Source organism: Musa acuminata, chromosome BXJ1-6 (genome assembly GCF_036884655.1).
Source record: "Musa acuminata AAA Group cultivar baxijiao chromosome BXJ1-6, Cavendish_Baxijiao_AAA, whole genome shotgun sequence".
Classification (NCBI taxonomy): domain Eukaryota; kingdom Viridiplantae; phylum Streptophyta; class Magnoliopsida; order Zingiberales; family Musaceae; genus Musa; species Musa acuminata.
In genome coordinates this window covers 34,386,555-34,398,847 of record NC_088332.1, presented here as the reverse complement: position 1 = coordinate 34,398,847, position 12,293 = coordinate 34,386,555, and the positions used below count along the sequence as shown (strand labels likewise).

Sequence of the window (12,293 nt, the reverse complement as noted above, 5' to 3'; positions counted from 1 at the left end):
GCGATGGATCCAATCTAACCCAGCAAATACATTGGGTTCGATACCGACACGGGTTGGGAAAGGAGTACGATATCGGACGCTGGTCGGATATTATCGGATCGCTTTGTTATCAACTTGCCAGCCGGATAGTCGAGTCGGATTTGCTGGATCCGAAATGATACATACCCGACCCAAACCAAGTAGCGTCTAACGGCCCAAAAAATCTTTTTCCCTCCCCCCGTCGTCCCCTCCGAAAAGGATAAGATTCCTTCTCTCCGTCTCTTCTCTCTCTCGCTTCCGTGTACGGTGTACTCACTCCTTGTCTCCGTCTTCTTCCTTCCGGCGATCTCGTAAGTTCTGCTACCTTCAAGGACAGGCTGCGGTTGCCATCTGTCGTCTCGCTCGATATGAGCTGCGCGGTGGATCTTTTCCGCGGCTCGCAATGCTTCCATTGCTGCGCACTCCGCGCCGGGCCTTACCTCTGCACACCTGTGTTTGCATCGAGGAGTGTGTTCTTCTGGAGGAGCTCCCCCTCGACCTCGAGACCTCCATGCCTTCTCGGGTCTGCTATCCTGCCAATTTCATTCTTTTACTTCTCTTTTTCTCTTCCCCGGTCAATTAATTTCTCTTCCTTTGGGTTCAGTTTAAAGTTGAGGAGGCATCAGATTGTGTGCCAGGCCATGACGGAAACAGAGCCGGACAGCAACGACGAAAAGGTGCGCCTTATGTGGTAGTCTCCCTTTTGCTTGTCTACTGCCTCTCCTATCTTGCGGTGGGGTAATGTCGTTAGCTTTTATCGGCTGCTAATCTACTTCAGTCCTCAATCTTGTCTCCACAAACTGCCTAAAAGGAAGAAAAAAACTGAAAGAGCCACCTCTGGTGGCGTTCAATATGGAATGACTAGATCCCATCTCTTGCTGTTTCTTTCCAGTTTTCTAGTTGTGCTCCGTAGTTTGGCCATTTTACCTTCGGTCCAAGAGGTCTTAACCTGGTCAAGAAACAAATTCACCATCCATCTAAGATTTTATATGTTATACTTTCAATTATTTATTGGCTTGATACTGGTACTGGCATGGGATTCTCTTGAGACAAGCTTCAGCAAATTGTGAAACCTTTTTTGATTTGGATCAAGTCATGTGGTGATTTCATCTTTCAATACCAAGTGCATTTCTGCAGAAGGTGGCACCTGTGGAAGATACTTCCACACCATCAACTGCCGATTTGATCCAAAATAATGGCCATGCGGATTCCATCATTGACCAGGTAACCATGGACCTTTATCTCAGAAGCTTATAGTAAAGTTAAAACTTATATTTTGCAGTGTCTGTTACATCGTCATTTGTCATAGTATTCAGTTTTATTGACGATTGATAGTTGAATTTTCATGTTCATGTTATTTGATAATATGCAGAAATAATCTTTCTGCTTGAATAGATAAGACTGTCTACATTGACTTTTGCCATCGCCACATTGGCAAGAGCTTGTGCACTGGACCATCTTTTTTATGTTATTTGCCTGTATTGTCTATTCATAGTCCTCTTAGGTTTCATTTTTTTCAGAATGTTTGTCCAACATGTACAAGAAGTAATTATTGTTACATTACAAGGGAACAACAAAGGTCCTGTGCGATGCACTAGGAGAACAAGTTAAATAAGTTTTGGATCAAGAAAGAAAAAAAATGATAAAATATCTTAATCCAAGTTTTCAATAAAAATAATTGAATATAAATTACTAGCAAAAAATAACAAATAACTTTTTAAATTCATTAGTGATGTACTTTTCTGAATTCAAATAATTAATTCAGCTTTGACCAGTTCATAACATTTTCTTGAGATCAACATATATTCAGATTTGCAAAATCTTAGGATAACCCTTTTATATGCTATATAGTTTACTAAATATTAATTAGTACTCTAAAGTTAACAAAAATATAATTATTAAAGGTGTAGAAGGATCCATAAGAAATGCTTTAAAGTTAAATTTGTATGTATATGATCGATTTGTATCCTTCATGAGAAAAAGGTTTCATGGCTGTTATATATTTCACCAGGATAAAGATGAGCCTTGTGACAACGAACTGTTGAATCAGGATATTACATTACAGAAGAACGAGGATGATCTTGTGGCTCACAATGATAACCAGGTACTTAGAGTGTAGTCTGCGTGACTTTGTAGGTATTGCAAGTTTGGAACTATGATTATGTACTTAGTTTGTGTCTGAATTGAATGCCTGTTGTAGGAGAAGGATGATAATTTGGAGGTTGCAAGTGGGTCTCCTTTACCAGGAATGAAGGTTAAATTTTCATAGCATGTATGCCATTCTGATTACTCCTTTTATTAAGCATATATCTTCAATGTTTTATGTACAGCAACAACTCGATGAAACAGTGAAGATCCCTAAGGCAACTATTGACATTCTTAAAGATCAAGTTTTTGGTTTCGACACTTTTTTTGTCACCAGCCAGGAACCTTATGAGGTGACTTGCTTTCTTGTAATTTAGAGGGCTTGACTTTAAGTAAATTACAGTTTACCAACATGTGGTTTATTCTGATTTCGCTTTGTCAACTTGTTCAAAAAGCATCCCTTATTCTACTTAGATTTGGCTCCGTGATCCAAAATAGGCTTGTGTTACCTCAATTGGAAAACTATGTTGTGATTTTAATGTCATCAACATTTGCATCTTTTGTTACATTAGGAGAGGGGTGATATAAGCATTTATTGATATTATTGAATGTCCTACCCATGTGAATATATGATTTGAATCCATTGACGTGTTTTTGCTCCTGTATAACACTAATGCAGTGCTGAGATGGAATATAGAATGGCTGAATTCTGGTGCACATGGGCCTCTCACATTGTCAAAACAAATGCCACATTGATGCTATGTCCATGCTAGGTTAAAATGGACTACCACATAGTCATGCATCTGGTGCTATGTGTTGTTGGCACAAAATAGTTATGGCTCTTGTGAACCACATAAATTCCAGCAAGTAGCACATGAATGCAATGCCATCATGATGTGAGCACCATAGTTGTGGGATCAAGCTCACAATTTGTAAAATGAAACGTGTAATGAGACTACATTTGGAGTGAAGGGAAACTGAGGTTGTTAACTACGAATTCTCCCAATCATACTTGACAAAGCTTGGCGTGATAAATAGGTGGGCAAAATGTGGATGTGTGTGTGTGTGTGTGTGTTTTGCTGTAGATGATCCTATTTGATAATGTTTGTACATTCTCAGATAATTTTGTTCAATATTTATGAGCCAAATGAGGTTATAAGTTAGTTTTCTTTAGCATAACCCACATGACATGCTGACAAGAACACCTGTTTAAGATGCGAAAGCTACACAGCTCTTATGGTTGTCACATTTATGATTTGCTTTCTCCAGTACAACTGGGTAATGTCATTTAACTTGTTTTAGTATAGGAACATCAAAATCTACATGATCTTGTTGATGAAACAACTTTTTTAACATGCCAAAGCTATTCAGTCTTGCATTGTCTGATTTGCTGTCTTTCAGCAAAACTGCTCAATGGCTGATGTGCAGCCTCTGATTTTTGCAGACCCTAACAGAAGTGCTTTCCATATTTTTCAATCTACTGCAAAGTTTTCTTGTTGGGCTATTCCAACATAACTGCTATAATGTATCTGGAGAAATCATCTTTATTAACTCTAATTCTATAATTAAGGCTGGTAATATTGTACATGAGAAGTAAAAAAAGGTTCCATTCAACTCATATGCTACCATTGCATTCCCGATAGGGTGGGGTGTTATTTAAGGGTAACCTTCGAGGAAAGCCAGCTAAAAGTTATGAGAAGATTACAAATCGGATGCAAGTGAGTTGTGCTTTTGTTCTTCGGTTTAATTGTCAATGCAATCTACTAACTTTCCAGCACATATGGTTCACAGGGTAAGTTTGGTGATCAATATAAGCTTTTCCTTCTTATCAATCCAGAGGATGATAAACCAGTTGCTGTAGTGGTGCCTAAACGAACCTTGCAGCCAGAAACCACCGGTAATAAGAGTTTTCTTCTTGCTTTCCCCTAAAGAGCCTTTAAGTTGGAATTCAATGAAATCTTCTCTTTGTATGAAACTTCACTCCATCATTGTTATTGCTGATGTAACTTTATCTGCTCAGACTAGGCATGTCAGAGCAAGCTACCATGTGTGAGAGGTTGTATACTTCTGATATTGACGTGCTTTGGATGTATTCTGATTTGCAGCTGTTCCAGAATGGTTTGCTGCTGGTGCATTTGGCTTGGTTACGATCTTCACGTTGCTTCTTCGGAATGTACCTGCTCTGCAGTCCAACTTGCTGTATGAGGTTTCCTGCACATGCTTACTATTTATTTATTACTTAGCGTCCTCATCTTTGTTTTTTTTATTTTGTTTGTTCAAGATGTTGCAAATGGTGTGCAGAAAATCCTTATAAACTTTATTTAAAAGATTTATCATCTTGTACCCTCTTTTCAAAATGTAGTTTAGTAATGTGGATTTGTTTTGAGTTTCGTGCTGTACTTCAAGATATCAGTTACTTATGTTAGAAAATATGTTCTTTCAGATCAACATTTGATAATCTTGCACTGCTGAATGACGGTCTTCCAGGAGCCATTGTAACTGCTCTAATTGTAGGGTTCCATGAAATAGGTCACATTTTAGTTGCCAGAGATGCCGGAATCAAGTTGGGAGTGCCATATTTTGTCCCTAGTTGGCAGGTAGGTGCTGTTCTCTAGTTTTGATCTTTCAGTCATGTCTTGCATGATAGTCACATTAAGTTTCGTGAATAATAAAAGGATTTATATTGATTCACTTTTCATTGATGGACTTCTTATAATAAAGGTGCAGGATGTGTGTTTCAATATTTTCCGTTTTTGCTAATTTTGATATGTATTTAATCTATTTGAAAGGAACTATCTGAAAAACATGGAAAATATTTTGTAGTTAATTGGACATGATTTCATGTTGAGTTATGTATTTGTAAGTAAAGAAAATTTCTTGCAGTTTAGACATGCCAATTTGGCAAGAAAGTTTTTCTGCTTGCTCTGTGCTTTTTTCTACTTTGCTATCTGACGGTATTTATAGATTATAGAGCACTATGAACTGAAGGAATGCAGTATAAGAGTCAAATTTCTATCATCTTATATTGGATGTTGATGCATGAATTAATTTTTATACAGATAGGATCTTTTGGTGCTATTACAAGGATCTTAAGTATTGTAGCCAACCGTGAGGATCTTCTCAAACTATCAGCTGCTGGGCCTTTAGCTGGATTTACAGTGGGACTCATTCTTTTGCTATTAGGGTTTGTCTTACCTCCCGTTGATGGCACCGGTATTGTGATTGATCCGGCAGTCTTTCATGAGTCATTTCTTGCTGGTGGTATTGGTGAGTTCTTTGTCCTACATCATTAATGGATTTATCTCATATGTTCAGCAATGATGGGGATGTTGTCCATGTGTGAGAATGTTCTTGTTTGTGCTAGTGCATGTAAGGGTACATGATTTCCATGCACCTCTGCGCACAGGCTTGCATAATTTGTATGCTTGTGTTGATTCCCCTACTTCAGTGTGTCTCAAAGAGACCATACGACCATGCCATTTTAAGCTGCATGTTGTCCACGTCCAATTTCTTTTTCCCATTTCTTTTTGGAGTAAGATATTGTCGCCTGATGAATATACTTTGTTACCTCTTATGAAGTCATCAAAACATAGCCAAGAATATACTACAAATTAGGACCTTGCATTTTTATCGTCACACAGGAAGGGTCAAATGTTCTCAAGTATGCACAACATTACAATGACAAAAGGCACATGTACTGTCTTATTCCAGCAAAATTGCAATTGATCTCAATCGGCTGAAGCATTCATATGCATATTTTTATTCATGTTCTATCTGATTTTATTTGTCCCCATTTTGTACTTGGTATATATTTTATTCCAATACCAAGGCAATTAGTTATAACAGATGCATTGTGTCCCAAACTTGGACTCACTAACTGGATAATTTTCCATTCACTATCTTGCATATCCTGCAGCAAAACTTTTCCTTGGTAATGCTCTGAAAGAAGGCGCTCCACTATCTATCAATCCACTTGTCTTATGGGCTTGGACTGGGCTTCTTGTTAATGCTCTCAACAGTATACCTGCAGGAGAGCTTGATGGCGGTCGTATATCATTTGCCATTTGGGGAAGAAAGGTAAACTTTTATTTTTTATAAATCCATCCTTGTTTGCTCATGCATGCTATCGAGCACCGGAACGAGACTTTACTAGTGAGTTTATTTTATGGCAATCTATTTACCAACTATATGCAACAGTGGACTTCTGAGAACTTGATTAATTATTATTGAAAATTTAAGATAGTACATTGCTGGAAAATTTTCACAAGCATGTAATCTATTTGAAAATTATGTTGTCAACTTATACTTTGTTAACCTACTTGGTTTATACCATGATGCACTTTAAATGTACCAAGACATGCTCAAAGATAGCTTATTATGATGCATAAAAGCAAGTGCATGTACGTGAAGAAATCTTCGTCCTAAATCATGTTTGCTTCTAATTTTCTTAATGTTCATGTCAATAAATTTTCTGCATTCCTTGACTTAAATTCTTATCTTCGAACCTTTGAGCCAGAAGACTTGAGTAGTCAAGTATTTTGTAACCTGTTCCATCAGTTTCATAACTTCGAGTGGTGAAATTTTTCTTGATTATACAACAGGCATCTACTCGATTGAGTGGCATCGCCCTTGCCCTACTTGGAATATCATCGCTCTTCAATGACGTGGCATTCTATTGGACAGTTTTAATATTTTTCTTACAGAGGGGGCCTATTGCTCCTCTTTCGGAGGAGATAACTGAACCGGAGAACAGATACGTTGGCCTTGGCATCGCAGTGTTGCTGCTGGGATTGCTTGTATGCTTACCATACCCCTTTCCCTTCAACACAGAAGTAACAAATTTTGATTTTTGAGTGGTGTTTCATGTACATGTATCACATATGAAGTTTGAATTTTGACATAGTGCTGACTAAATTCAATCATTAATTAGTTGATTACATGTAATAAAGGCAGTTGTTGCTGATGAATCCCAACGTATGTCTCTATTGTTTTGCTCCTATCTTCCCTCTGTGGCTTAGTCCGTATGAGACTATGCTCACAACTCATGGTGAATCTTTTAAGTTAAGGTGACTAATGTGTTCGATGTTTCAGGCATAAAAATATTAAAGGATGAGGCTGTATTGGACGCATGATGCATGTCGAAGGTTTGGCTGATAATGCTTTGTCCAGATCAGGTTTGAGATCAAAATCCATCCAATTTTTTGTTTTATCACTTGCTCTTTGCGAAAAAAGAAAAAAAAAAAAAAAAACTTGTGACACTTGAGTTTAGTCCACATCTAAATTGAGGGATGGTTAACAATTCGAGTCAACTTATGAGTGGTTCAGGATCATCTAATTAATGAACCAATTATCACTTTATGACACACGATATCATATCCAACATAGTATTATTACACAATGATGGATTTAAGTATGGATGAGAGATGGCAAGGTGAAAAATCATTTTTGGGTTTTTTTTTTCTTCCTTTTTTAAGAATAAACGGCGAAGATGATATTCTAAAAAAATATTAAATGAGGACGTACCACATTAGGATGAAATTTTAATAGTAACGATTCATCAAATTAATAAATCATTATTTCACGTTTAGATTCATCAAAGTAATAAATATCAGTTTTCCATCGGATCGGGTTGGATGAAATAAGGAGGATATCGTATCAACAACATCATTTCATAAACACAGGAGAAAAAAAAAAAATATATCAGCGGAATTATAGTTCATATTTATATGCTTTTATACGGTTCAACTCGCGCGAAGCATGTTTACGGGCGTGTGCTTTTCTCTTCACATTTTCCTTCAATTTTCTGCATCAACTTATCAGCGTCTATAAATAATTGCCCACATAATATTTATGCAAATTAATATATTGGTTCAAATTTAATTTAGATATCCTTTTCATTCTCTTGTTATTTTGTTCAATTATAATCCTTTTATTCCCCTTTAATCCAATTTACATATTTGTACTTCGTTTACATGTTACGTTCATACAATTGGTATTTAATCGTATTTACAGCTGCGAGACGGCCACTGCCCCGGAGGGCGTAGCAGAGCGCCAGGTGGCAGCGGAAGAGCGCCCCCAAGTGGTCCGGTTCGGCCCCCGGCTCCGTAACGGCAGGGAAGGACGGCCTAAATAATCCCTACCCCGCTTTCTCGGTTCTGTTTCCCCAAGTGGTGACACCCGCGGCTCGCTCGGCGAGCCACGTTTCCGGTATCCGGGTCAGAGGCGCCTGCGACACGCAAGATCCATCCCTCCATCTCAGCCGTCGATTGGTCGTGCGGACCCCGGTCGAGTCCCCGTGATGCCCGGGTCCCATCTCTACTAAAAGCCGTTCCTCTTGGCCACTCACTCCATCGCGTCGACGCGAGCTCTATCATGTGAAGGAAGAAAGTACTTTGGAAGCTACTACACATTCGGAGTAGAGAGAGAGAGAGAGAGAGAGGGAGAGGGAAAGAGGAATCGATCCATGGAGGCACTCGCGGGAAACTGCATCAGAGGTTTCGTTAGGGACGGCAGCAAATTAGCTCCCTCTGTCGCCTATTCCGCTTCTTCTCGCCTGAGGTGGATCACCGTTCGGGCCCCGTTCCCCACCAAAAAGTTGGGCTCCGGCCATGCCGTCCTTTTCAGAGGGCAGCTGATCTGGCGGTCTTACTCTTCCTCCCTCTCCGCAGCGTCGTCGGAGGTACAGCGTCCACCATCGTTTATCTTCTTTCTCTTTTGGGGCGATTCTTTAGGGCTTCGAGATTGGCCCTTTTTACTTCGGCTTTACTGGAGCTTTTGGCCCCGTTTGAATGCCCCTTTTTTGAGGTTGTTTCCTTTCGGCGGTGTCTCAGTGACTGCTTTGTGTAAGATTTTGGATATCTTTCCGAGATAAAAAGGCGAGCTTGTCATTCGTGTCCTCGACTCTTGTTCTAGGAATTATGTGTTCGTTTTTAGGGTTACTTTTCTCTTTCTAACTAGTCTTTTTAGGGTTATTCTTCTCCTTTGTGTTAGCATCTAAGAGCACAAGCAAGGCACTTTAGATCGACGCTTCCCTATAGTTCGTGCAGAAGCTACGGAGTCTCTGATAGCACAAGCAACATTTTTGAGTCATTGATTCTGTAGCTTACATGCTTTCAAATCTCATGATGCAGGTAGATAGGCTTACTCTTGATTCTTATGTCGAGAAGGCAGGTGAGACTTCGCTGTCGCCATCTCGGATCTCCTGCTTTGTTTAGTTTCTGAAGATAACATCGTGCTCTAATTGCTCCTACTCAGATCGCTACAAGACCGTGCACGTAAGATTTGTTCTGCAGAAGGAGTGCTCGTTTGGCCAGCAATTCCTCCTGGTTGGAGATGATCCAATGTTTGGTCTGTGGGATCCAGAAAAGGCAGTTCCTTTGGAATGGTCTTCCGGCCATGAATGGACAGCTGAGCTGGTGAGACAAGGAAATGCTCCAGTTGTATTTGGAACCAAACGATAATTCTGGTTTTGATCAAACTCTGACATGTTTAATGTAGGATTTACCTGTGGGAAAACAAATCCAGTTCAAGTTTATACTCAAAGGTGACGCTGGGGAAATCAAGTGGCAGCCTGGCCCTGATAGATGCTTGCAGACATGGGAAACCTCCAATACTATTATGGTTTCAGAAGACTGGGAGGATGCTGAGTCTCAGAAGATTTCAGAGGAGGAACCATCACTTCTTATTCTGGTCGAGGAAACACGGTCCGTGGAGAGCAAGATCGGTAGCAATGTGGGAGCTGTAATGGATCTGACCCAGAATGGTGAGGCTCAGGACAAACCCAGAGGCGTAACTGATACCACTTTGCTTTTAGTCCCCGGCTTAGTGCCAATTCGTGCTTTGGGGAGCGCTTTGGGTTCCCCACAAGAAACAATGCCTGTGAAGGCTGCTGTTGATGCTTCTCATGAATCTGATGAAGCTGCTGAACACTACAACTCATCAGCGCAGGTAAATGTTTGATGGGGTGTAGCTCTTCACTTTGGTTTGGTAACAGGCAAGCAATTCCTGCCTTGTGTCGATCACAATTTTGGAAGCTGCAGAGATTCTTTCTTTCGCAATTGGATTTCCTTATAGTTCACAGATATATGTACTGCTTATGCTACTAATAAGTCTCCTTAGGCATTTTTTTTTCAACCATGAGTCAGGTCTACTTGTGCTTCTGCCACTACCATTAATAAGATGAGGCTGATATCTGCAATGTGAAAACCCGGTGCAATAGACATTTAACTTTAACCTATCTAGTCTCAGTATAAGAAGAATTTATAGTGATATGCTATATGCATCAATGTAATCAGATAACAAGAAGCGGCATTCATCATTTGTGGAATCAATATCTTTTATTTCTGAACACAATTGAGTGTGGATTTAAGTACTTTGTGTTTAATTTGAAACATCTGTTTCCATGTGTTTAACATAACACATCTAGTCTTAGTACAAGAACATTTTGTAATGATGTATCTATCATATGCATCAAAGTGATCAGAGACGAAGAAGTAGCATCCATGCTTCGTGTAATGTAAACAAAATATTTTATTTCTGAATACCATAGTGTGGAGATGAGTACTGTGTGTTTATCTTGAGACATCTGTTTCCATGTGCTTAACCTAACCTATCGAGTCTTATTACAAGAAATTTATGGTGATATATCATATTGCATCAAAATAATAAGATACAAAGAAGTAAGTCAATATCTTTTATTTCTGAAGACCAATTATTGTAGAGAAGTACTTTTGTGTTTAACTTGAAACATCTGTTTCATGTGTTGCATGACCATGGATCAGTTATCTGAAAAGGAAGAAAAACCAGAGGGATCACACGAAAACTTGCTTGAAGAAGAAGAAACCACGATACTGTCGCAACAACCAGACAGCCATGAACATGAAGAAATGGCAGTGAAGCAGAGTAACGGCAGCATGTTGGTTGAAGATAAAATTCTCCCAAAAGAACCTAATTCTGAAGAAATAGCTAATGTTCTTCAGAACGACAAGCAATGGGGCCGTAGAACACTGAAGCAGCTTCTTTTAAATCTGGGTTTTAATGTCACGCCAACAGAAACTTCTTGAGAACCCAGTGTTGTTTGTTGCTTGTTCCTGTGGCCTTTCTTAATGGCTGTGGAGAATTATACTTGTAACCTTATTTTATTCATTACTAGTTTGTGGAGGATGTAGTTTTGTGTTGTACACTGGAATGTGAATGGGTGTGTTGCTGATTCTGTATCCATCTGCAATGCGATTGGCCATAATGGCTCTCTTTAGATATTTTGAGAGAAAACAGAGCATTATATATTCTGATTTAACTCAGTTCAAACACCAAGTTTTATTTTGTGGCCCAATCCAGGTGGAATGGAGATATTTGTGCTATGTTGAGCAGGCACCTTCACCTTTTGCTATCTTTTCTCCCACTGATGATGTTTTTGTTACTTGTTACTTAGGTTTTGTGCACAAATTGCATTTAACAAAACATTGTTATTTAACACTTGTTTATCCAACGTACACATGCATTTTTCAAATTCAAATATTCAGAAACAAAATGATATATGATTGTCTTCTTAATAACAAAGTTGTAAGAGTGTATGCACTGACATAGGATCAACCGCAATCATATATAACCTTTTCAAGTACTACAGTAGGAGAGGTCTGAACATGAAGATAGTGGTACTCACTGCTTGAGAAATGGTTCTCTTCCTCCTGAGAGCTAAACTGATCTTTTGTACTCTTACATGAATCAACCGCTAAACCTCCTCCAGTTGAAAATTTCCGCCACTTGCAATAACTGATCTTTTGTACTCTTACATGAAGGCATTTCCTACAAATAAATCAATGTGCATCAAGAAAACTATAAGAAAGTGATGGGAGTTGAAGTTTAAGATATAACTTGTAGAATCTTTCTGAAAATGGGGATAGGCCTTACAGGAGAAATAATAATATGTAACAAATATATAACAAAGTCAATAAAGCTTATTCAGACAAATTTGGAAAGTAGAACTGTTGTTGTCAAAAGCACCAGATGGATTTTCACATGAATTCCATTTTGACAGGTCCATGATTCCAAGAATGTGGAAGGTGTTGCCCCTAAGAAGAGCAAAATGGAAGAGAGCAGTGGCACCTGAAACAGTTTATGTTTATCTTGCTTTCGTATTTTTCATATGCATCAACCATCAAGAACATGCCAAATTAAGATGCTCCTAACAA

General features: G+C 38.9%; 2 protein-coding genes across 2 annotated transcripts; both read left to right on the top strand.

Annotated features, from left to right (window-relative positions):
* Window positions 1-212: 212 nt before the first annotated feature.
* Window positions 213-7,070, top strand: LOC103988697 (probable zinc metalloprotease EGY2, chloroplastic). The gene is made up of 13 exons (XM_009407308.3): window positions 213-541; window positions 623-695; window positions 1,156-1,242; window positions 2,030-2,122; window positions 2,219-2,272; window positions 2,349-2,456; window positions 3,747-3,821; window positions 3,895-4,000; window positions 4,209-4,302; window positions 4,547-4,700; window positions 5,163-5,370; window positions 6,020-6,180; window positions 6,705-7,070. The coding sequence occupies exons 1-13, from the start codon at window positions 387-389 to the stop codon at window positions 6,954-6,956; spliced, it is 1,620 nt and encodes a 539-aa protein (XP_009405583.2). The 5' UTR covers window positions 213-386; the 3' UTR covers window positions 6,957-7,070.
* Window positions 7,071-8,445: 1,375 nt separating this feature from the next.
* Window positions 8,446-11,358, top strand: LOC103988698 (uncharacterized). Its single transcript, XM_009407309.3, has 5 exons — window positions 8,446-8,782; window positions 9,234-9,273; window positions 9,358-9,518; window positions 9,601-10,050; window positions 10,884-11,358. Exons 1-5 carry the CDS (start codon window positions 8,567-8,569, stop codon window positions 11,163-11,165), a joined length of 1,149 nt encoding a protein of 382 aa, XP_009405584.1. The 5' UTR covers window positions 8,446-8,566; the 3' UTR covers window positions 11,166-11,358.
* The last annotated feature ends 935 nt before the right edge of the window (window positions 11,359-12,293 follow it).

Coding starts and splice junctions, on each gene's coding strand:
- LOC103988697 (XM_009407308.3), top strand. CDS start 387: ATGAGCTGCGCGGTGGATCTTTTCCGCGGCTCGCAATGCTTCCATTGC. Junction 696..1,155: donor CGGACAGCAACGACGAAAAG/GTGCGCCTTATG, acceptor GCATTTCTGCAG/AAGGTGGCACCTGTGGAAGA. Junction 4,001..4,208: donor CTTGCAGCCAGAAACCACCG/GTAATAAGAGTT, acceptor TCTGATTTGCAG/CTGTTCCAGAATGGTTTGCT.
- LOC103988698 (XM_009407309.3), top strand. CDS start 8,567: ATGGAGGCACTCGCGGGAAACTGCATCAGAGGTTTCGTTAGGGACGGC. Junction 8,783..9,233: donor TCTCCGCAGCGTCGTCGGAG/GTACAGCGTCCA, acceptor CTCATGATGCAG/GTAGATAGGCTTACTCTTGA. Junction 10,051..10,883: donor ACTACAACTCATCAGCGCAG/GTAAATGTTTGA, acceptor ACCATGGATCAG/TTATCTGAAAAGGAAGAAAA.